The following is a 24,866-nucleotide window of genomic DNA, read 5'->3' on the forward strand; positions in this document are numbered from 1 at the left end:
CACAAAAACACCTTCTTGGGCCAGACTGGAGTTTGAGCCCAGCATTTCACCTCTGACACTTTCAGGAAGGGATTAGTTAGGAAAACTACAACTGCTGTTTGCATTCATCATAGTTCTGCAGTTGCAGCTGGAATTGGATTAAGGATGTCAAAGAGTTTGATTCAGCCTTTATTTTTCTCTTATATCACCATTAGTTTTTCTTCTCTCTTTCGAATTTCCAAGCACAATCTGCCTCCATAAGCACCCGTGGCAAAAGATTACAGATATCATGCACTGTGTAAAGGACTTTTAGCACTTTGAAACTGGCCTCTTTATTTCAGTGAGTGTCACTAGCTGTTGCCTTACAGAAGTCAGTGAGTTGCTTTTTATTTTTTCTTTTTCCACCAAGTTGCTTTTGTGATTGATTGTATCTCAGCTTTGATTGCACTAAGCCTCCAGGTTGAGTCCCATCTTTTCATGTTACTCATGTAAGTTTGATGCTCCTCTGGCTTGGTCACTTTAGTTGACCTTTTCCACATCTACCTTAACTTCACTACATACTTCATTTTAGAGAACACCAGTTCATGAATCCACAAACTGAATAACCACATTTACCTGGCTGTGATTGTTCGGGGCTGTTCTGCAATGACTGTAATTGTATATACTCTGTTATTAATGAATCTTTTTTACTAGAACAGCTTTCTAAAAGAACCATATGCATTGCAACCTGCTGGACATGTTATAATTAGTTGGTTTAATAATGCTGGTAATCTCTGAATTAAAAATTACACGGGTTTTAAGCCAGTATTTCCACTCTGTTATTAATGAATCTTTTTTACTAGAACAGCTTTCTAAAAGAACCATATGCATTGCAACCTGCTGGACATGTTATAATTAGTTGGTTTAATAATGCTGGTAATCTCTGAATTAAAAATTACGGGTTTTAAGCCATGGCCACGCTTTTCCTGTTTGATATATATTAAATTGCTGATAATTTCATTCTCAGAAGAAATATTTTCGCAAGAAAGCCATTTGAAGCTCACAGAGCTCTTAGTGGATTAGAGTTTTTCTCAGGAGCAGGGCTGAATTTACAGCAAAGTCCGTCTGCACCACCCCGGCTGCGTGCGACGGGTGGCTGCCATCAATGAGTGTTAATGAACACCGGAACGCTGCAGCGGCAACTTCGCACTGCGGGGCGAAGCGCTGGCGGTGCAAGGCGGTGTTCCGTGCACGGGGCACACGAGACCCTCCCCACACCTCGTGGGGCGCGGTGCGAGCGGCCCGGCCGAGCGGGGCGGGCGCCGGGCGGTGCCTGCGGGCCGGACCCGCCCGGCCGCGCTCGGCGGCGATGGGGCCGCGCCGGGCGCTGCTCCGGGAGCCCGGCCCGGGGCCCATCCCGCCGCCGATCCCGCCGCTGATGCTGGTGTTGATGCCGGTGTTGATGCCGGTGTTGATCCCCGCCGCGGCCGGGCGGGTGAGCGGGGCCGGGCGGAGCGGGAGCGCCGCGGGGAGAGGCGGGCGGCATCGCCCGGGGATGGAGAGAGCGGGGAGCGTCTCGCTGCTGTGTGTGCGGGCTGCTTGTCACTGCCCGCCCCTTGTCGCCTGTATGTTCCTTGTCAGGTGTCCCTTGTCGGCGGTCTGTCCCTTGTCACCTGCCCCTTGTCGCCTGTTTGTTCCTTGTCACCTGTCCCTTTTATCCTGTCCTTTGTCGCCTGTCTTTCCCTTGTCACCTGTCCCTTGTCTCCTGCCCCTTGTCGCCTATGTCTCTTTTCACCTGTCTGTCCCTTGTCAGGTGTCCTTTGTCTCCTGCTTCTTGTTGTCTGTCTGTCCCTTGTCTCCTGCCCCTTGTCGCCTGTCTTTCCCTTGTCACCTGTCCCTTGTCTCCTGCCCCTTGTCGCCTGTTTGTTCCTTGTCAGGTGTCCCTTGTCACCTACCCCTTGTCACCTGTCTTTCCCTTCTCACCTGTCTCTTGTCTCCTGCCCTTTGTCACCTGTCTGTCCCTTCTCACCTGTCCCTTGTCTCCTGCCCCTTGTCGCCTGTTTGTTCCTTGTCAGGTGTCCCTTGTCTCCTACCCCTTGTCACCTGTCTGTCCCTTCTCACCTGTCCCTTGTCTCCTGCCCCTTGTCACCTGTCTCTCCCTTCTAACCTGTCCCTTGTCTCCTGCCCCTTGTCACCTGTCTTTCCCTTCTCACCTGTCTCTTGTCTCCTGCCCTTTGTCACCTGTCTGTCCCTTCTCACCTGTCCCTTGTCTCCTGCCCCTTGTCGCCTGTCTGTCCCTTGTCACCTCTGTGCCCCTGGGCTTGGGCTGGATTCATGGTGATCTCTACAGCAAGCTCAAGTCCCGCTCTTAAAGCGTCAAAGCTCAGCCTTTGTCTGTGTTGTTGTTACTTCTTGCCTTCCCAAAGGAATGACTAATAATTTTTCCTGGATTTTCATAGGAAATAGGTTGATTTTGCAGGCTTATTTGAATGTTTGTAAAAACCGTGGTGAGCATCCTGGCAAGTGCAGCATATCTGTATGACATTGTTTACACAGGAAGAACTTGTTGTGCCCCGCTGGTTCCCTAGAACTCTTCCCAATTTAAATCGAAAAGCCTTTAATCTGCAGCGAAGATCTGATGTGCTGCAGCTGTTGCTGTTCCTGCAGCACTGTTTGGCAGTGAGGGTTTGTAACTGTGTCAGCCAAAGAGCTCCATGGGATCTGTTTGCCTTCCACTGAGTGTTTTCTTACTGGTGCATTGATAGCACTTTTCTGTCTGGTTTTAACATGTTCAGGATTGTGAAGATAAATATAGAAATGTGTCTGGGATGTCCGGAGCACTGTGTTCTTATGGGATATTTATGTTATTTATATGTTTGTTTAATCATAGGAATTTAGGCTGGATAAAACAAATTGAAATGAAATCAGGTGAGGATGTCAGAATGTGTATTGAACCTGGAATTACACAGTGGTCTTTTAAGGAGTATGGAGTGCTACAGTGAGCTGATAATATATTAAAATAATTATTTGAACTGTTTCTAACTAATTTTTCATTCAGCTCTGGTTTTAAGGTGAGAGTGTTTTGAACCTGATTTACTGGACACCTTGCAGTGGATAGGATAAAGCAGATAGAGAAGGGACAGTCTCAGAATTGTGGCAGACCTTATCAATAGAATTTGTCATGTTTCATGCTGAGCAAGGGCCTTTGGTTCAAAAGCAATTAGTTTTCCTCTCACTCTAAATATGACAGAAACATAATGGTGGAAATAATGACAGAAACTTCAGCATCACTTTTTGCACTGTGATAAAATAAGGAAAAGCTTATATGTAAAGTTAGAGAAACAAACACAGTAGTTTTGGTAATACACCTGCCACAGAGCTGGAAAAAAAGCCCATGCCTGTTATATCAATTTTTAACAGTTATTTGTTAAAGAAAACTTACTTTATTTTTGAGGGAGACAAACAGGCAAAGCAACAGTTCTTGAGTGACACTACCTCTTGGGTTTTTCCTCATTCATCTGAAGTCTCTGGAAGTTCCCAGCCTCAGACCCTGTGTTAGACACAAGAACTGAACATTATTTTTGCCATTTTGAACAATTGAACCATCAAGGTTATCAGTTATAGTCTGAAGTTTTCAAAAAGCAGAACTGGTGAAATAGGTATGTTTTTCCAAATACATATATAATAAAATATACCTCGTCTTCCTGCAAATTTGGAATTATAATTTTTGCCTGTTGTGAACAGCTTCCATATCCTGTGCATCCCCCAGGGAATGGAAGATGTTTTCATGTTCTGGGGTGAGTGGCAGTGAAGTAGAATTGCTGGCAGTAAGCAAACAGACACTGTTTCCTCAGGGAGGAGGGATGGCAAACTGTAAATCTGTGGGTGTGAGGCTGTGCAAGGACTCCTGCTTTACAGAAGTGCAATGTAGGATGGGAAAATAATTCACTTAATGGACCATTATCTTTGAGAGATGTGCAGCACAGCAGCTTTAAAGAAACTTCATAGTGTGAGTAAAGTTGTTACAGCCTGATACAACTCCAGCTGATTTGGGCAATGCTGTTATCTGGTAACTGAACTTCAACAGAACTTTTTTTTTTTTAATGAGAAGTTCAAATATTTTAGACAGAATTCTGTTTTTTCCTGCCTCCAGTAGGTCTGGTAGCTCAGAAAATAGTGTCTCTGTCTCAAGTCCTCTCCATAGAAACAGATTTTACAACAGAGACCTCAGTGACTTCATTGTGGTTTCACATACGTGGAGAGCATTGTACACAAATTAGTTCCTCCTCAGACTTCTCTGACAGCTCAAGTTTGAAGGCAAATGTATGAAAAGGTGATCAACAGAAGTGTGGACATGTGAATTAGGATTAAAAAATATGCTTAAATATCTTTGTTTAAATGGCCTTGAGTGCAAATGAGTGTTATATGAATGGATTTTAATAGATTCATCCATTATATTAAAATGTTTTATTTTTATTATTTAAGATACTTAAATTTAATTACACATAAAGTCCTTTCAGTTGATGTGGAGATTACTTAGCCCACTCCTCTCCAGGGACGAATTAAGTCACCTGTATAGTAATATCTGTAGTGCAAACAGGAAAGTGATCCAAACAATGCAGGAACTCCAGAGAGTCTGGAGGCACTGACTTTGTGTATGTAGCTTCTTAGTTATTGCTTAATGCAGAGGCATTGCAAAAATCTCCCTAGTGGGTTAATGAAGTCAAAGGCAAACATAGTTTACCCATTTCTATGCAAAAATGTATTGCTTAATTTGATGTGCATAGAGCTAGACTAAATTTCATGTTTAAGAATGTGCATGCCCCTACTGATAGACAGAGGAAGCATTTTATTTCTTCTTGTACCTGTTAAATCAAATGAAGTCTTCCAAAGTCTTAATTTTGTCCTTATAAATTTCTATTAAATCAGCTGCCTGATTTAGGCACTGCTACCTAGACTGAGAAATTCTGAGCCTGTAGTCCAAAATGTGCAGCATCAGGTTAATTTCCCTTCACACAACCTGCTTGTAGGACACTGGATCTCAGTAAAAACAGGATAAAATAAGGACTTGTGAAAGATACAAACACTAACAAGATACAAAGATTGTGAAATAGAATCTGGCCTCTCCTCATCAGGCTTTCAGTCCAAAGCAGGCAATGCATCTGGATGCCAGACAGAAATCTGATATGGCCCAACTCAACTTTAGGATTGGTGACATTGCTAGAAAATTGGGGTCTGCTAAATGAATTCAATCCTTCCAGGGCAAGCCAAGCTGAGCACGTGCGTGGCCTTGTGTGTGTAAATTGTGTCTAAGCCAGTCACAACTCCCTTTTAGTTTCCCATAATGTTCTTTGAGGACATTTGGGAAGAAATTGTCAATTATAAGTCACTGAGAGCCACAGCTCATCAGATAAAATTTCAGGGAGGTTGTATCAGACAGCAGAGAGATCCTTCCAAGTACAGCTTCAGAGAAACAGGTGTGAACCCAGCAACCAACAGGTTTTCCTGTGTCTGTAGCTCAGGGCAGGATTCACAACAGACAGGGAAGAGCATGAGGTAAGAATTTTTTTTTTTTTTTTTTTTTCAGGAAGCCTCACCAGCTGGGTCATTTGTGATGTGGTTTATTGTATTTCTCCTTTTCTTCCCCCCATGTCTGCTCTTGCATGAAGCCTTATGTTTTGAAAAGGTTCTCAATTGCTTGTTTTAATGAAGCTGATCATAGTGACTACAAAAACAGGATGACATCACTTATGATCTTTCCTCTTCTAATAAAAAAGTAATTTAATGAAACATATTTTGGTGAGAGCAGAGCCCTTTTCTCCTTCATCAAATTTTAGTGTCAGCTCAAGTTTGCAAACAGGATGATTTATCATTGTCCATCCTGTGATGTCTAGACATTTCTCTGCCTTCATGTTCTCAGAAAAGGGTTTTTTTGATACTGACCATTGAGTAGCTTGACAAAATCCTGTTTCTGATCACAACTAAATAAGAGGTAAAATATTTCAACAAGCTGCATAAGAAAATGCTGAATTCCCTTTAAGCAATTGCTGAGGGTGGAAAACATTAATCTCCTTTGCCAGTAATGTGAAAACATAATAGATATTCAACATGTTTTTCTGTAAGGCGGAAGGATATTTTCATTACCGGCCTCCCAAGATCTTGTTCCTGTTTTGATTTCTCATTTTAGTAATGGTTCCTCTAAATTTGTGTAGATTAGCAATCTCTTCAGACTGCAATGATGCTTTAAAACTGAGCAGTGTCACATCCTTTTTTAACAGTGCCTTTTTGGTCTAGCAAGAAACTCCTACGCTTGTCCTGCCTAACAGGAGCCTTGTTTAAATGAGGGTATTTTTCCCTTTGAAAATAGTCAGTAAGTCATCAAATAATTTGACACTTGTTCATTGAAGTCATTGAGCTGTGCTGGTCAGTGTGAGCTGAAATTAGGCACCCTGTATTTCATGGTTGTCTCTAAGGCTTTAACCTGCATATTTGTCTGCACCTTCTGCAAAGGTGCTGCTTCTCAGAAGCAGCAGTGCAGTTTTTGGAGACTTCATTTTCAAAACATCAAGGCCTTTCTTGCTCAGGAAGGAATCACAGAGTATCTGGAAAGATAAAAGCCTTTTTCCCTTTGGAAAGATTGACTGAAGTTTTTGAGCCCCTTTACAGTAACAGTTTCTCCCACAAACCCACGGGTAGGAATTTAGGTTTCTCTGGTGTTTTGTCAGATGTTGTTGGAGCCACTGTTGTTGTCAGATGATGTCAGATTATGTCAGATGTTGTCAGATATTCTTGGAGCCATGGCAGCTGAGGATAAGGCACTCAGCCCTTTGGTTTGGGGGAGGCAGTAGTGACCAGGTGTGATGCTAATCCCACAGCTCCACTGCACTCTTTGAACCTAAAACCTGGAGAAATCACTTTGTTTGTGGTGGTGGATCTTTGGAAAACAAAGGAACCTCAAAAGAGTCACACGCAGCTCATCAGGTGTTCAGTGCCCTGCAGCCCCTTGGCATCTGCTGGGTGTGTTTCATTGCAGCTACACTGGTGCCTTGGAAAGGAAGGTGCTTGTCATTGCACTGCTCTCTAGGTATTTGTCTCTTTTGAGTCTCTAATTCAGGATCAGAACAGACTTGTGACTCATGACTTCCCCTTGTTTTCTCCTAGGAATATTCATTACCTTACACGCCACAGTTTGCACAATGCAACAATCCCAGCACTGAATTCTATGATGAAGAACTTAATAAATGCTGCAGCCAGTGTCCTCCAGGTAGGTTATAATTCAAACTATTACTTTACACAGCCAAATTCACTCAGTTTTCAGATGATCATAGTGTGTTTTGATTACTTATACATCTAAAGTGCATCAGATTTTTGCTGTTGTAATGCATTCTTCCTCAACAAAGACAACAAAACACCATGACTGCAAAATACCTGCAAAAGAGACACATTATCCATCAGAAGTGGAATTCTCCTACAAGGTTAACTGGGCTGGGGCTTACCAGGAGGTAAGTTCTGAGCTTGGGTAAGCACAACTCTGCATGAGGTTTTCATTTAAGTAATTAAAGTATTTTAGTCAACATTGGAGGGGAAGCAGCAGCTCACTAAGGGAATTACAAAGAGCAGGCAACACAGACCCCAGCCCACTAATAAAAATATATATTGTAAACCAGGGCATGAAGTAAGGCTTGGTTTCTGTGCTATGATAATATCACTTATCTAAGGGGCTTTCCATTGGACAGGTCAATCTATCATTGCTCATTAAGGGAGTTTTTTGTCTTTTACTGTAAATCAGACCCTGCAGAGCACTGTGAGACTGGGGACAGGACTGCAGGCACTGTCTGCTCTGAGTATGTCTTACACTCCAGGAGTGATTGATTATAAGTGACCTGTAGTTAGCCAAAGTCATTGTCTGTGGGTTTTGGGATTGGTTTTTTTGGGGGGATAGTAATGCTCTTTGGAGATTTTTGTTGTAGAGTTTTTGCAACAAGTTGCAACTATATTATTATATTAGATACAGAAAAAAAAACTGCCTTTTTTTTTCTCATTACATGCTGAGCAAAGAAAATTTGTCTCCATAAGTGCTGAGTGTCTGTCAGATCCGGAAGTTTAAACAGGAAATCAGTATTTGCTGAAACAGCTGCAGTTCCTTGAAATAACTGAAATTATCTAGATAGATCTGTCAAACTTCCTTTGTTCATGACAGATGAAAGATGATAATTTATAAGTAAAACTTTTCAGTTGTGTTTTGTAGTGTTCAGTGAATCAGCCTAGATCATTAGCAGGATGTAGGATGCAGAATGTAAAGCTTTAATTAAGTACAAGGAAAAACAAAGTCTTTGGAAATAATTAATTTGGCTCACCTCCAGGGCCTCTTCTTTTGAAAAACAGATTCTCCAAGCACCTCTAAAATTTTTTCAGTGTTCTTCCTGCTTTCTGAGTATGTTTTCCAGGGTATTTTTGTAAAGGATATGAGACAGTGACTTTTATCTCCTTTCACATTAAAGGGAAATGGCAATTGAGGTGTTTCCTCCAAAATTAATGTTGGAACTCATATTTAAATGCTCCCACCACTGTACTAAATGTAAGAAATAGTACAAACTCTGTTGGTGATGAGGAGCTTTGGATAAATTACCTGTGACAGTTTTTGCCTTTGTTTGGAATGCCAGCTGTCACGGCAGGAAGCAGCTGCTGGTCAGAGTGCCACCACCCTCCTGGAGAAGTGTCCCTAAAAGGGTGTCCTGGTGGCACAGGCACATCTGCACTCTCCCCGAGTGACTTCAGCTCTTTGTATGTTCGGGTGGCACAGAAGGAGGGAGTCCTTGTATGGGGTTCCACAGAGAATCTTTGTCACCACATTCTCTTCACAGAGAAAAGCAAGGCACAACTTCCAAAGAAATTTCTGGGTTTCACATTCTGTGAACCTCAGAGAAAGGAAAAACAGTTCTTATCTCATTTGCTGCTCCTGTGTTCACAAGTGGAATGCATCGTGGAAGATTGTTTAGCTGAAGGGAATTGATAATTGGATTTGGGTGTGGGTGTTTTGATTCACTGACCTGTTGGATCCAGGTGTGTGTGTCAGGACTGTCAGCTGACAGTCACAAGATTCTGTGGAGTGGAGTGCTTGGCAGATTCAGTTTAGAGGTAATGTAATATAGTATAGAATAATATAGTGTAATAAAGTAATTAATTAGCCTTCTGATAAGATGGAGTCAGATGCATCATTCTCTTCCCCTTGTTGGGGGCAAAAATATCTACTATAAATCTTTATTAGGCTTCTGCTGTGAAGGGGTCTGGGGACGAGGAGACTCTCAGTCCCTTGATGGAGGGGAGAGAGCTCATCCTCTCAATGGAATGGAGAGAGCTCCAGATAGTCAGAGGGTATGGGGTTATGTAGGGAAGGCAGGGACTGGGGTAGAGCACCAGGAGGAATGGGCTCAGGGCACAGGGCTGGAGCCAGGGGGAAGGGTCAGTGGGATACATAGAATTTGTTTGTAACAGAAAGGCATGCTGGGGGAAGACTTTTTCCTCACCATAACAAAGGAGGTTAGTGCCTTAGGGGTTTTCCCTTCAGAGGAGCGTCGTGGACTCTTTCCCTCTTGGCCCATCAGCCTCCACAGGCAGTAGTTTCAGAAATTCCCTGCTTGGCTCTGTTAGGGCTGGCTGGAGAGGTGAGGGAAGAAGAGTGGGCTCGTGTCCCTTTCACAGTGACAAGTGGAGAAGTTCTAATTCAGACCTGTTTGTGATGTTACTTGACCTTGCCCTCTGCACTCACTGCCTGTGACAGCAGTAAGGGTCTCACTCAGGCACATCATCCTGGCATGTGCCTGACTTTGGTTGTGAAACATCTTCACATGTTCACTGCCAAACAGCTTCTGCAAAGGTAGAATATTTGGTTTTTGTGTTGTGGTAGCTGCACCTAAGTATGTGCTGAGGGGTTTTGTTTTGCCTTGTCTTGAATATGTCTGGAATCCACTGAACTGAATATAGGAAAAGGGGTCAAACATGGATGGACATAAATCAGCCTTTCCCTGTAGAGACATGCAGTTCTCTACATCAATGTATGGTGTATGATAATGTCAGTGAAGGGAGAGGATTCTACAGCTCAGAATGACACTTAATTCCTAGTGATCTTTTCCAGTGAGATGTTTCCTCTGTTTCGGTTTGGGTTATTTTTCTTTTAATAGGTCAGTATAGGACAGGGAGCTGCAGTCACACCGTGGACACCAAGTGCAGCCCCTGCAGACCTAAAACGTACACAGCCATCTGGAATTATTCTCCACAGTGCTTTGCCTGCTCACCACCCTGCAGGAAAGGTAGGCTTGGATTAGTAAACAGGCTTGCTCAAAGACTGGGCTTGGTTTAACCTTGTCTTAAGAAACCCAGGAGATTTTGTCAATCACTTGTATAGTCCTCATGCTTTTGGAATCTGTAAGATTTTGGGACAGGAATCAAGGAAAAGTCTTGCAGTGAGCCTTGGCCCTTTTTCTTTTTAAGTCCTAAAAATGAGACATCAATTTTATAATATTAAAAACCAAGGCACTACATCACTAAAATATTCCAAATGCCATCAGTAGAATAAGCTACTGCTTATAACATCCCATCAAGAGACCTTAAGACCTGACTTGGACATGGGTAAATGGATAATTACGTTTCCAGCATCCTGTCATTTCTCATTTTGTCTGCTGAAGTGCCAACAGCAAACATGGGTTTATTTTGCAAAATAAACATTGGTTTATTTTGCAAAGCAGCAGTCAGTGAGGGCACACTGGTTCTGTTCACTGGAGCAGCTTAACAGTACCTAAGGTAGAACTTTGTACCAACACCTGTGCTTTGGGCTAATAGGTCACCTGCATTAATTAACTCGGTCATGCTGTTCTCCACAATTTCTAATGGAAATTGGTGTAGAACGTTATCTACTTGATTCACTGAGAAGTAAGTTTCAAGGATACAGTCTAAGTTGAAAGGAACCTTTGGTCTTGTCCAAATAGATAATCTTACAAAGCTGGTTAATTACAATATGAAAATATTGGTAATGAAATCTCCAAACACATTAAATACAGTGACATGATCTGCACAGCTGAAAATCTCAGTGTGGCCCCAGGTATGGCAGTGGTGAACACAAATGGCCATGTTTGGGGTTATGACAAAACATAACACAACTGCAGGGCACAGAGTTTTAAGTGTGCACTCTGCAGGTGCAAATTTCTCCTTGCCTAGAGAGAGAAAACTCTTCTGAAAATGTGATATTGGGGCATATAACACATTTGGTTTATGGTGCTATACAAGCCCAAACCTTGTATGTGAACATCACCTCATGTTCACTCGAAACACTGCAGGCTGTGATTTTAAATGCTGTCAATGACATCTTGCTTTATTTTTGTTTTAAAACCAGGGCTTGTACAGAAGCAAACGTGCACTAGGTCCCAGGACAGGATCTGTAGCTGCCCACCCCACAAGTACTGTGTTTCCAAGCTGGACGAGTACTGTGAAGTGTGCAGAACACACAAAAAATGCGGCAAAGGTTACCGGGTTTCCAGAAGAGGTAATAAATTTGATTTTGAACACTCTGCTTTCTGCACATTTACTCTGGCCTAATTCCCTAGGGTTGTGCATTCCTTTTAGGGTTTATTTTTACATTCTTAGCAAGTGGGCACTAACCAGAGTAACAGTATTCCCCAGAGGTATATCCAAAGTGACAACATGTTGCAATTTCTTACTGTCATGTATCAAAAAGTTCCCAATCCATCTTAATCTTCATTTTGCTCTACTGGGTGATTTATTCTGTACAAGTGACTGAGATCCAAGACCACTTAATGACTCCTTAAATCCTTGAAAAAGGGCTTCAGGTGCAATTTTGGGTACAGTAAATAATGATGACTCTGTGCTGTCCTGCAGAATTGATCTGGTTTTATTAGTTGATGGAATCAATCACCCTGATAATACATCCGTCTCAAAATGATAAATAATTTTAAAATACTCAAAACACTAAACATTTTTAAAAAATTAGGAATCATTTTGAGAAGATGCAGAACTCAACAGTTTGGTGAAAAGCTCAGCTTTGCAGCACCATATTTGAACCTTTAATGGCACCAAACTGACAGCTGGTTAGTCTTCTCTTTGGGTTGGGTGCATCAAGTGAATATATTCTGTGACAGTTATAGACTGCATTTTTGCACTGCTTCTGTATCACTGCTAGGGTCTCTTGCAGACCCTGATTATTCATTCCTGTTTCTCACCAGATAAGTAACTGGAGTTTTCCTCTTTGTTTAAAGGGACAGACAGCACAGACACAGAATGTAAACCTTGTCCTGCTGGCACGTTTTCCCCTGAGGAATCCTACAACACCAGCTGCATACCCCACACCATGTGAGCCAGTGTTCTGTCCAACAGCAGCCTTAACTGTGCACAGCTTTCTGTTGTTCCTAACGTCTCTTTTTGCCTCCTGCAGTTGTAAATCAGTGGCTGTCCCTGGGAACAGCAGGAATGACACTGTTTGCAGTGACTCAGGAACAGCCACAGTTCTGCCTCACACCATTTTGAACCTGCTTCTGACCCAAAGCTCAGCTTCCCACAAACCTGAAATAATAACTCAACCTGTCGTGTTAAACTCTGTACCTGACCTGTCCCACATCACCGGTGAGCTTTAACTCATTTAAAGTCACTTCTGTCTGCTCAGGAACCAAGCTTATATTTAGTTCTCAGTGTCTTTCCAAAACCAGTCACCTGTACCCAAGCAGAACCTCAGAGGAGCTCAATTAATTCAATGTGACACTGCTTGTAGTGAACTGCGTTTTTACTACAGTGCATTTTATGATCCTTGTAAATCTGGAAGTATTTCTAAAAAACCTCAAACTGGATTATACAAGGCATTTCCTGATAATTGCTGCTATAGCTGGTAGAAAAGGCTGTATCTTAAATTCTGGACTGAGGCAAACCTGGCCTGGTGAGAGGTCTGTGAGTCTTCTGTCAGCCTTTCCTGAGACAGAAGGTCCTGACAGCATTCCTAGGTGGATGTGCTCTCTCCTGTTCACAGTCCATCCAGGAGGCTGAGATGTTTAGGAGCATTTTGAGCTACCTGGTCTTATATCTGACAAACTCTTGCTTGCCTGGAGAAATACCTTTTGTGACTGAGGCCTAAAGTCTGTCCTTACTTTTAAGGAGAGGAGAATTTAGCTTTATGAAGTGGTGGTGACTAAAATGAGACCTTGGTGTCTGACAATTGAGGCATCAAATGTGAATGTCAGACATACACAATACTTGTAAATGTAGCTTTTGTAGGGATGCACAGAAATGACAAGACTACCTTTTTCTAATTTGATCCTTTGCTAGATCAAGCTGCTAAACAATTTCTTCTTTTTATTTATTTTCAGGAGCAGTAGCAGGGCCATTGTTATTGGTCCTGATAATTGCTGTTTTGGGGTATTGCTTAGTCTCAAAAAAAAAAGGTAAGATTCATGAGGTAAAAACAAGCAAACCTGTAAAATCTGTGAAGTGTCACCTTATTTCACATTAACTGAGCCTGGTGGTTGACTGAAATTAGTGTCTTAGAAGATGCCAGCTTTCTTCAGATCTGTCTTGTTCCTCATATTTTAGGTTATTGTCTAAATACACAACAACCTGGGAGTTGGACAACTGTGCAACAGTTGTGCTTCTGCTGAAGCTTGTTAAATATTTGGTACTTCATCATTTAAATATTAGACAATTTCAAGTGTTATAATTAAACAGACATGGATCTGGTTTATTGTCATCAATACCTTTTCTCACTGACACTATACAAGAAAAATTATGAATTAATGCTGAGGCTTCTCTGCTTCCTGGATAAATTTAAGTCACAAAATTAATACAATACAGGTTTCATTGTGTTCAAACTGTGTGTAATAAATGTACATTTGAAGTTTATTCCAGGAGCAGGGATCACTCAGCCTAGTTTAGGGCACAGCTGTTGCAAATGGGTCATGTTTGGGTGCTAATAAACTGTGTTTGCTCACTAGCAGCCCTTGTGTACTCTGCAGCAGCTACAGAAGCAGATTTGGTGAGTGTCCTCTCTTTCCATCTCTTCTATTTCTTTAAAAGTTATACAGAAATCATAAACTCTCACCTAATTACAAGTAGAAGAAGACTGCACAGCAGCAAGAAAACTGGAGTGAGAACAGGGTGGTTTGGTCCCCAAGCTAGGGTGTAAGATGCACCTTATATATCCCATATAATGTCCCACCCTCTCTTTATGTGAGGCCAAAAACAGCATTAAAACCCAGGTGGGGTTTTGAAAACTAAATGTGACAGCCTTTGGTCCCTAAGTAATCAGAGCAGTGCTGTGGGTACCTCAGCAGATGAGTTCCTTTTGTTCAACCCCTAATGAGCTGTTATGGATTTTACTTGCACCCATCACTATGCAAATGAAAATAATTATAGAATGGCTTGAATTAGACAGGACATTAAAGCTCCTCTGGTTCCAATCATCAGTGGTGTCTTTAGCTGACAAAATACTGACCAGCTCTTTGCTAGTGGGTTGCTAGGTTTTGGTTTTTTTTTAAATATTAACATTTTGCATTTCTCTGCAAATGTTCCAGCGTTTTCCCCCTCCAGAAAAACAATGTGACAAAAAAGTCAAAGATACAGAGTTGCAGAACTCCAGGAGTTCTGAACAGGAACAACAGCATCTCTTGGAAACTTCTGGGTCCAGCAGTAGTATCCTGAATCCAACTGGATCTCCAACCATCAGTGTAACAAGTAAAAAGAATTATGAAAATAAAAACTCAGGAGAATTTCAGCAGCAACATTCACCTTCTGAAGGTTCTAAATTCCTGAGTGGAGACAGACACAGCTCTGCGAGTTCAGGTAGTAATGATTCTGAATGATCCAGAACTCTTGAAATTTATCAGTTATGAGTCTTTTTAGCAGAAGTTTAAATGGCAGGATAAAACATCTGAGTCCTGTTCAGCAGAGAGCAAATTTAGGAACTTTTGAAAAGAAAAAATGCTTAAGTTGCCTGAGACAGTAAAAAGAGTTTCCTCAGTGCAAAACCAGGGGTATTTAGGGGCTAGGGGATCAGGTGGTTGGCACTTACCTGTGAGTGGGAGTAGAAGCCAAAGGGAGCAGTTACAAAAGAACATTGCCAAAAGTGCTTGAAAAGACAACAGATGGGCAAGGAATTGTTTGCAGTCCAGGTCTCTGCATTAATTTTGGTAGCCTTTTTATTTCTGGGGAGATACGTAGATTTTACGGTACCGAAATGTGACAGAACCAACTCAACCAGCTTCACTAAGTTAAGTGAAGCAAAAAGATATTTAATGTCTATTTGAACTGTAAGTCAAAGAGCTGGATAAAGAATCCAGCTGCCCTGTTCTGGTTTCATTCTTCTGTTTTGTGCTTATTTGACAGAACATTCTGGTAACGGAGGCACACAGGTGAATGTGACGTGCATTGTGAAATTTTGCAGACCAGACTGCAGCTCGCAGTGCCCCGAGCAGGTTAGCTCAGCCAGCAGGGATTATGGACACACTCCCTGGTACTCCCCAGCAGGGGAAGAAACCCTCCTTTCAAAAGAAGACAATGCCTTGAACAAAGAAACCGAAATTCACATCACAGTGGAAAATGAGGACAATTTACTTCAAGACTCACTTCCAGAAGAGAAGAAGGTTCCTCTGGGCATCCAAGATGCTGGGATGAAAACCAGTTAAAGGAAATTACAGATCGTATGCTGATGGACTGATAATCAAACAACCTCTTGTCTTACAAAACAAACATTCTGGTAAATGTAGCTTTCTTACAGATTTGAAATTTCAGATGAATATAGACACTGATGCTTTCAAAGTTTTTAGCATCTTCTGTCGCTTTGCAGTTTAAAAGAAAAAGCATTGAAACTTTTTACAATTGAATGGCCAACTCCTTCCTTTCTCTTTGATACCCTAGAGGGCCTTTATCAGACTTGAAAAGGAGTATTTTTCAAACTTTATGCTGTTTTCTCCTGAGACTTCTTCTGATGATGATTTTATTCAAGGTCTGCCATGTGTCAAGAACATGGCTGTGACCAGCACTTCTAAGGGGCTGCAGTTAAATTATCATTCTTTCAATGCTCAGGAATCATCTGTTCAATTAAATTTTAAAGTTATTGCATTCAGTTTCCTATCCCCTATCTTAGTTGTCATACTTTCCTTCATCCTCCTGGATATTTCTTTTATTATTACAGCTTGTTTTTTCTCATTATCAGACCAAATTTCTCAAGTACATATAGGGTATTAGGAAGTGAAATCTTTTACACAAACTTTTTTACAACTAAAATGACAACTGTTATGTTTAAACAACAGCATTTCATTGCCTTTACATAGCTGATTTTGTTTTAGAAGGGAAAACCTAGACTGAACTATTGTTATCTTGGAGTAGGAGTAAGTTCCTTTTGTTGACAACCCTAGAGTTTGTCACCTTTGTGTCCTGGCTGAGGTAACGTTTCCCCCATTGATCCTGACCTCATTTTTGAGGTAAACCATAAATCCAAAATATTTTCCCTGTGCTCGGTGACTATTAGAGCAGTTCCCTGTGATTATCTTTGCCAGACAGCTCATTGCCCTCGGGTGGCAGAGCATCATCTGTAATAAATGGAATTTACTCAAACCCCAGAACCTGAAAATCCTGTTCTCCTTCACTGCTTGACGATGCTGGAGCTCCAACCACCTCTTACAGAAAATTAGTGGCAGTTCTCCTTACATGAAGTGGTTTGGAAGCCAATATTTAGGAACTCACTTCCCATAATTATATTTTACATTTGTGACTTAACTGTCAATTGTGGTGGCTGTGTTCAACCAGAATCTGCAATCCAGAGTCTGAATCCCATGGGAGTGAATCACACAGTGACACATAACCCTTGCCTTATGCCATAAAAACCCTGCTGGACTATGTGATCACTGAACTGCCCTAATCTATCTCAAGACAGACACAGTGGTTATTTCTGAGGCCTGAGGTGTAAAAGGATCTTTTGGAATAACATTGCTACAAAGGAGAATTCAGATTCTAAAAATACAAATTTTAAACTTCCACAAAAGCTATGGTATTATATAAGAACATATTATTTCTGGAACAGACAAACAGGCCTGTACTTCTACTATGAAGAAGCACTTTGCAGATCTGTACTAAACTTACACTTGAAGGTATTTTTCAGGAAAGACTTTGAAAATGGGCACACTGAAACTACTACAGAACTGAAGGATTTAGGCAATAACCTAATTTTTCACAGCTCTTTGAGCCTCTTGCTCTGTAATATTTCTGTCAGCCAAATTTTTCTCTGTCAGCTCCCACTACTGGGGCCACATTGAAGCAGCAAAGGAAAAAGACGGTTAAAAATATTCACAAAGATGATCCTGTTACAGTAGTTAATTTACTGAGTTTTTATGTTAAGGAGCTGTCACAGAGAGAAAATCCAAGTTTTATGTTGAAGTAGGAAAAATGAGCCTGCATTTGCGTTTAAAAAAAAAAAACCAAAAACAAAGAGCAAAAAACAGACCCCAGAAGAAAACCAAATTTTTTATAAATACATGTATTCTTAAGTTTCCTGACCTCTTTATTAAACAAAATTGGGATTTCCAGTGTGGCTCTCTCACCGCACAGGTTAACTATCGCTCACAAGCGCGCTCTGTGAGGTTGGTACCGAGGAGCCGCTGCTCCTGCAGCCTGTGGGGCTCTGCCCGCGGGGGGCTCTGCCTGTGGGGAGCTCTGCCCGCGGGGGGCTCTGCCCGCGGGGGGCTCTGCCTGTGGGGGGCTCTGCCTGTGGGGAGCTCTGCCCGCGGGGGGCTCTGCCCGCGGGGGGCTCTGGCTGCGGAGGGCTCTGCCCGCGGGGAGCTCTGGCCGTGGGGGGCTCTGCCCGTGGGGAGCTCTGGCTGTGGGGAGCTCTGGCCGCGGGGGGCTCTGCCCGCGGGGGGCTCTGGCCGCGGGGGGCTCTGCCTCTGGGGAGCTCTGCCCGCGGGGGGCTCTGCCCGCGGGGGGCTCTGCCTGTGGGGAGCTCTGCCCGCGGGGGGCTCTGCCCGCGGGGGGCTCTGCCCGTGGGGAGCTCTGCCCGCGGGGGGCTCTGGCTGCGGAGGGCTCTGCCCGCGGGGAGCTCTGGCCGTGGGGGGCTCTGCCCGTGGGGAGCTCTGGCTGTGGGGAGCTCTGGCCGCGGGGGGCTCTGCCCGCGGGGGGCTCTGGCCGCGGGGGGCTCTGCCTCTGGGGAGCTCTGCCCGCGGGGGGCTCTGCCCGCGGGGAGCTCTGCCGCGTTCCGGCCCCAATCCCGCCCTGTTCCAGCCCATTTCCGTGAGGGCTCTGCGTTCCGGCCCCAATCCCGCCCTGTTCCAGCCCATTTCCGTGAGGGCGGTGCGGAGCCCTCTGTTCGGGCCCGCCCCGGGGGCGTTACCGGGCCCCGCCTGCAGGGGGCGGTGCCGCCGCCCCATCGATCACTCGGCGCTCCCGCACTCGGGCGCACCCCCGCGACCGCCCGGCGCGCGCCCGCCGCCCCCCGCTCGCAGCGCAGGTGAGTGCGGCGCTCCCGGGGGGCTCCCGGGGTACACCGAGGGGGTACGGGGGCACTCGGGGCACCCCCGGCCCCGCTGCCTTTCCCTTCTGCGTCAGCCGCCGCTCCCGCTCCTCGGCTCCGGCCTGAGGGGCCCCTCCCTGCCTCACGCCCCTCGCGGCGCCCCGCCCCGTCCCGGGGCGGGTGGGCGAGGGGCGTCCGCGCTGCGTCCCGGTCCGTCCCGGTCCCCGCGGGGCGCGGGGTGCAGCGCTGCGCCGGGCGCGGGGGTCTCAGCGCGCTGTGGGGCCCGGGGGTCCCTCAGGGCCTCCCCGCCTGGCGCGGGCCCTTCGCCGCCTCACGCTCCCCGGGGCTCCCGCGGGGTCCGTCCCGCTCCGCCGGGCAAGGTGACCTTTCGCTTCCTCCCCGGCTCGCCGTGCGAGCCCACGAGTTTGTGCTGCCGATGCCCCGTGTCCCCGGCGCTGGCCCGGAGGCTCCTTCCCTCAGGTTTTGGGTAACGGGGCGCTGGAAGAGCCCCCCGCCCCTCGGCCGCTGCCCTCACGCCTGCCCTGGCCCCGGCGCTCCAGGGCCTGCTCTGTCTCCCCCTGCGGAAAATTGCATCCTTCTTTCGCTTTGAGCCGGGGCCTGCTTTGGGCTTTGGTTCTCACCCTGACAGTTCTTGTGCTGTGTGCCTTAAGGAAATTAAAACATTGCCATAGAAGAGAAATGCCTTATTTTTCTTTCCAGACCACAGCAGTGTAATGGAGAGTTAAGAATATAAAAGCCTTAAAGCATTTGAAAGATTTGTATACGGTTAGCTGTGTCCCACGACTTTAGGTTAAGGATGTGATGTACTTCATGTACAGCTCTTAGGGTGACTTCAGGCAGTGTTCATGCACCAGAGGGTTTCAGTCACTGGGATGCTGATCTCTGCTGTGCTTAAATGTTTCTTCAAGGTCTTTCCTCTGCTTTGGTTCCAAACACCTGTAGATTCCTTCTTTTATTGACTTTTATATTTTTTTAATGACAGTGTAACAAAGATGACTGTATATACTTCTTGATCTTGAGTTTGTTGTCACTTTTATTAGAAAAAAACCCTATAATATAAGCTGGTGGCCCAAGAGCACAAATGCTTAGTCTTTATTATGTGGAACAATAGTATTGTTTTTGAAAATTGTTGACAAATTTTACAAAGGCAAAACTGTTGAAACACATTTTATATGAAGTCATGTGATTGCGTTGAATTGAACTTGCCTGTGCTTTTTTCTGTTTCATTCTTCAGGACAGCACAGTTTCACTTTCAACCTTTAGAAAAAGCCTTTCATTGCTTGCTTAATTCTGCTTATTTAATTTAACTACTAGTTAAATATTTTCACTGCCTTTTTAAGAAACAAATAAAAGCTTAAATGGGGCTGCCTAAAATCAAGCAAATCTCATAATGAGAAAACTCTAAATCTTAATGTAAAATTTAAAATGTGACTCTTGAAGCCGTTGTTTCCTTCTGTGGTCAGCTGTAAATAAAGGATGTATCTTGCTTTTTCTGCTTTGTAGAATCCAATGGTTTAGGCAGGTATATGGGATTGGGAGAGTTTTTTAAACACAGAATTGAGACATTTATTCCATTCTTATCTCAAGGGATGGCCTGCATGCTTTTTTCCTTACTGTACCAGGCTTCACCCCGCCCTTGCAGGAGCTATGAGTAGTTTTGTAATTCAGTGGTTAAAAGGTTGAACAGGGACTTTGGGATTTTAATACCCTGATTACCACAGAAGTGACTGGAGAAGAGTGAAGGGGGAAATGTTCTGCGGTGTGACCAGTGGTGCTTCTCTAATGCAGCTTTTTCCCTCTTCAGTGCAATAATCTCTGCTGCCACTTTGAAAACCTGTTGCAGTAAGTGTTGGTGGGCTATTTTTGGGGCTTGTATCTGATTACTTCCCACACACATGCTCTCCCAAAAAGGGGTGTGAGTAGGGTGAGTTGCTTCACAGATGTCATGTAAGAATTGTACAAAATTATGGTAGGCTTCAGGCTGTTACTTCAGAGCAGGCTGCCAAACCCAGCGTGGTGAAAATGTTGGCAGCAGAGGTCAAGGAGGCCAGTGCAAACTTCAGATCAACGTGGAGTTTTGTCCTTTCCTTTTCTGGAGGAGGAGTGTAGATTCTCTGTGTTGATTATTGCACCAAAAGGTAATGTTTTGGTTAGAAAAAGGATGGAAAGATGAACTTGATGTGCAAATGTCTCTATGAAGCTGATTTGTCACTTAAAGGACATAGGATAAAGCTTTTTTAAGGTAGAAATAAACCTTAGTGCTTTTGCTTCTCTTTAGATAGATCTCAGTAAGAATTGAAGTGACAGGGATGTCAGCTCTGCTGAGAGTGTGTATTTCAGACAATAATTTTCTTCTTTTTTTTCTTTCAGATTGGGACTAATTATGGAAGAGAAATCCAAAAAATGACAGAAAAGCATTAGTTTTCTCCTTCTAGGACAGTCATGTTGGAAGGATTGGTAGCCTGGGTCCTCAACACCTACCTGGGCAAATATGTCAATAACCTGAACACAGACCAACTTTCAGTGGCACTTCTGAAGGGTGAGGGAGGCTTTGTGGTATCTTCTGTACTGTTTTCATATGGTAATTTAGAAAAGTGTTACTTTTTTGTGATAACTGGAAGGTGGAATAGAAATAATCACTTAATATTGTGTTTAATAACTATATAAACCCTTTTAATACAGAGTTTGGTACTAGAACTTTATAATGAACAGTAAATGATCTTATGTTCTTTGCTCTTTATCAACACTCTTAAACTAATTTACACAACATTTTAGAAAGTATGCTTAGCTACCTTAGCATGTGGAATTTGTCATTTTTTTCCTGATGCTGTTCAGTTAACTTTCCTGTTGAGGGACCCTGGCAGGAAGTGTCTGCAGCCTCTTACCTTTTAGTGCTCATAGGTACTCCCCTGTACTCTGCTTTGTGTCATGCTGCATCCACGAGTTTTGTACTTTGTACAGAGTCCTCAAATCAATGCTTTCTGTTCACCTTTTGCTGCTGTTATCTGCTGCTTCTGTGAGAATGTTTTGTAATACTCCAAGGCTCTTCTGTGTGTGCTTTTCACAATCCTAAGAAAATAAGTATTTCTTTTGAAAAGACAATAGGGAGAGGTTTTGTCTGTGGCTATAATGCAGTTCAGTTCTAAAACTCCACAGAAGATTGCTTCTGGATGATATAATGAAATAGTTTGAGCACATGACATTGGAAAATTAACAAGTGTATTAAATAACCATTGTGATCTTAACACAACCTGAAGTGATAGGTCAGCTGTTCTTATTAAATCCCATTTAATTTTTTAAACAACCAATGCCAATTGTTTTAGGCTTAGTGTTTTAGGCAATTGTTTTAGGCAATTGTTTTAGGCTTAGTGTTCAAGTTGGCTTTCTTTAACAGTTTTATTTATCAGACTTGTCTTTTTCTTCTGCTTTGTATAGGTGCTGTTGAATTGGAAAACTTGCCCCTAAAAAAAGATGCCTTAAAGGAGCTGGAATTACCATTTGAAGTAAAGGCAGGTTTGTATTTTGCTTGTGTGTGCAGGACAGATATTTTCTAAGCAGGAAGTATTGCACGTTTTAGAGGACCTGTGAGTCAGAGGCTTGAACAAATGAGGTAGCCTGATTTTTAGGTAATTTCTGTTTTAGCTTGTTTGTTTCTTATACCACGTTTTCTTTGGGGATTTTCAGAGTTGATAAAGTAAGCTTTCACAGGAATCTGATGGTGTTTCTGTTTTGTTTATTCAGGTTTCATTGGCAAAATAACACTACAGATCCCTTTTTATCGTCCACATGTGGATCCATGGGTCATATCTGTCTCAAAACTGCACTTAATTGGTGCACCAGAAAAAAGAGAAGAGTTTGACGAGGAAAGGGAAAAGTTGCAAGAAAGAGAACACAAGAAAGCCCTTCTGCTGGCACTTGAAGAAAAATGGAAGGTGAGTCACACTTGTGTTTCATGATGAAGAAACCTCTATGGTGGATGGATTGTGTTTAAGTCTCCTAACAAGAGACAGAACAAATGCACGGGAAATGGAGTTGGAATTTGATTTCCACGTGCTGACATAGTGCAGTTTCTGTCCTACCACCCCTCACCATTAAGTCCTGTGTCCCACATATGTCAGAGATACATAAATATCTTAAGTTAACTTGTTTAGTTTTTCTTTCTCCCTGTTAACTGTGTAACAAAGTATATTGTTTCCTTACCAAGTGTTACAGTACTTAGTAATGCTTATCCCTGTTTCCTCTTTCAGAAAGAACAACAGCAGAAAGGGGAGTCTTACTGGTACTCAGTTACTGCATCTGTAGTCACGAGAATTGTAGAAAACATTGAAGTAAGTATTTGCTTTTGAGTGGTTGGCAGTTACACATTTGCCTTTAAAATAGAGAATAATTGTAGGATAGCAAAAAAAAGTACAGTGTGTTGTGAAAGTGGCTCGTGTATGGGGAAAAGGGCAGGGACTGCTGGTATCTGGGGAAAAGGTAGAAGCAGGGAGTACAAATCAGAAATGAGGAATAGGGTTTCTATTAGGGTAAATATCTAGTACAAATTTGTTGGAAAATTGCAGAAATTAAATATGAAATTGTTCCAGCATTAGTGAAAATACTACTGTTTGCTATAATAATGTAAATAGTATATTTCTTGTAATGTTTTTTTTTCTGTCCAGTTAAAAATCCAGGATGTGCACTTGAGGTTTGAGGATGGTGTCACAAATCCCTCGCAGCCGTTTGCATTTGGCATCTGCATCAAAAATGTCTCAATGCAAAATGCAGTGTTTGAACCAGTAAGTGCAACTTGTGTGTACAAGAGCAGCTCAGATGGGATGCTGCATGTTAGGGGTGCTAGCAAATATTCAAAAAAACATAGGCCATTTAAAAAAACTTGGTGGTTGTAATGAATTGACTCTGTGCATTTCATGTTTTTTATTGGGTATGTAGAATTAAAAACTACATGGCACGTGGTGTGTGATCTTGACTTTACTCCACTTCTTCTGCTGCAGGTGGAGAAGCTGATGCGGAAAAAACAGATGGATGTTGCTGATTTCAGTGTTTATTGGGATACCAGTTGCACTTTACTGGGTGACCTGCCTCCTGGTCAGCTACAGGTATATGAAAGAGGGTTTGCATATGAAAGAGAGGTTTGTGTTAGTTTCCTTTCTGCACTACAAATCTGATTGATGTAGAATTTATTGGATCTGGTCTTTTAAGAGCAAAAGAAGTCTGGTTTCATGCTTTACTGGTAGGATACATGTGCACACAAAGGCTGTGCTGTGAAATAGCTTGTTTTACTTTTGAAGAGAGAACATGTCCAAGAAGCTTTTTCCAATGGACTGGTCTGCTAATAAAGTACATTCTAGTACATGAAACCAGTGCATCCTAATGACTATTGCACACTTGCTTCTTAGAGAGTAATTTGCTTGTAACCCCCAGGAAGCAATGGATAGAAGTATGGAAAGTCGTGATCATAATTACATCATGGAGCCTGTCTGCACTTCTGCTCTTCTCAAGAGAAATTGTTCTAAGGAGCCTTTAAGATCCCGGCATACTCCGCGGCTGGAATGTGACATTCAGCTTGAGACCATACCCCTGAAGCTTTCCCAGGTGAATACCAACCACTTACCTGCCAGTAACTGGAACATATGTCATAAAACTGTGGCAGTGTGTGTGACAATTGAAATGCTGTTATTGTAGCATAAAATTAATACTCTCTGAAAGATTTTGTTTGAGAGGCAGCTCGAAGAGATATATTGAATAAGTTGTTCGAAAGTCAGGCATTCAAAATTGCTTATTTGTTTTACTGAAACTGATTACTGCAAAAATAATTAAATTGTTGTTTGTTCATTGTAGTAATAGGAAGGGTATTGTTGGAGGGGGTTTGGTCTGTACAATGTACAAAAGCAGCTGATGTTATGTTGATAACCTGACTTGGAAGATTTCATTCTGTGGATTTGTAAATAAAGCCATAAATGGAGTGTCACACGTGAGCTACCAGTAGCTGGGAGAAGATATGTCACACAGGGGAGCAAAATTGTGAATTAAGAATAATCTTAATTCTGCACCATGTACAGGCCATGGCCTTCAGTAAACCAAACCTGTGGCTGGGTTTTTGACTGGGTTTTTTCCTCTCCTCTTTCGCTGGGAAAACACTCCAGTACCACCTCACCTGTGTGTTGTTTCATTTAAAGATGCAGTATCAGCAGATCATAGGATTTTTAAAGGAACTGGCGAGAAAGGAACGACAGCTTAAATACAGGAAGTGGAAACCAAAGGTTACAGTAACAGAAAAGTAAGTACATCTTCATATGGGGTGTTGTCAGCTATATTAGAAAAACCAGAATGAGAGAAATACAAAAACATACATAATAATCATATGTTAGAGATTCAGTTTTCATGTTTT

General features: G+C 42.9%; 2 protein-coding genes across 11 annotated transcripts in view; both read left to right on the top strand.

The window, feature by feature from the left end:
- The first annotated feature begins 1,321 nt into the window (after window positions 1–1,321).
- On the top strand, window positions 1,322–16,574 carry TNFRSF1B (TNF receptor superfamily member 1B). Of its 2 annotated transcripts, none has more exons than XM_041419811.1 (10): window positions 1,322–1,453; window positions 7,120–7,222; window positions 10,140–10,268; window positions 11,348–11,497; window positions 12,228–12,321; window positions 12,404–12,591; window positions 13,326–13,400; window positions 13,947–13,987; window positions 14,526–14,793; window positions 15,337–16,574. In XM_041419811.1, the coding sequence occupies exons 1-10, from the start codon at window positions 1,328–1,330 to the stop codon at window positions 15,633–15,635; spliced, it is 1,473 nt and encodes a 490-aa protein (XP_041275745.1). In that variant the 5' UTR covers window positions 1,322–1,327; the 3' UTR covers window positions 15,636–16,574. The 2 variants fall into 2 exon arrangements, with proteins under 2 accessions (XP_041275745.1, XP_041275746.1); XM_041419812.1 differs by having other exon boundaries at window positions 13,950–13,987.
- Window positions 16,575–18,353: 1,779 nt separating this feature from the next.
- The window catches only part of VPS13D (vacuolar protein sorting 13 homolog D), a 100,125-nt gene continuing 93,612 nt past the window's right edge, over window positions 18,354–24,866 (top strand). For 5 of the 9 annotated variants that reach the window (XM_041419787.1, XM_041419794.1, XM_041419792.1 and 2 more), the window contains exons 1-10: window positions 18,720–18,834; window positions 20,197–20,317; window positions 20,846–21,014; window positions 21,911–21,988; window positions 22,217–22,407; window positions 22,723–22,803; window positions 23,137–23,253; window positions 23,470–23,574; window positions 23,900–24,070; window positions 24,655–24,755. In XM_041419787.1, the coding sequence (XP_041275721.1) occupies window positions 20,918–21,014; window positions 21,911–21,988; window positions 22,217–22,407; window positions 22,723–22,803; window positions 23,137–23,253; window positions 23,470–23,574; window positions 23,900–24,070; window positions 24,655–24,755 (941 nt within the window). In that variant the 5' untranslated portion in view covers window positions 18,720–18,834; window positions 20,197–20,317; window positions 20,846–20,917. Of the gene's footprint in view, window positions 18,452–18,713; window positions 18,835–20,196; window positions 20,318–20,446; window positions 20,614–20,845; window positions 21,015–21,910; window positions 21,989–22,216; window positions 22,408–22,722; window positions 22,804–23,136; window positions 23,254–23,469; window positions 23,575–23,899; window positions 24,071–24,654; window positions 24,756–24,866 lie in introns of those variants that run through there. The other 4 variants (XR_005953787.1, XM_041419788.1, XM_041419790.1 and 1 more) reach the window with 4 other exon arrangements.

Source organism: Onychostruthus taczanowskii, unplaced genomic scaffold (assembly GCF_017590055.1).
Source record: "Onychostruthus taczanowskii isolate IOZ18803 unplaced genomic scaffold, ASM1759005v1 scaffold61, whole genome shotgun sequence".
Classification (NCBI taxonomy): domain Eukaryota; kingdom Metazoa; phylum Chordata; class Aves; order Passeriformes; family Passeridae; genus Onychostruthus; species Onychostruthus taczanowskii.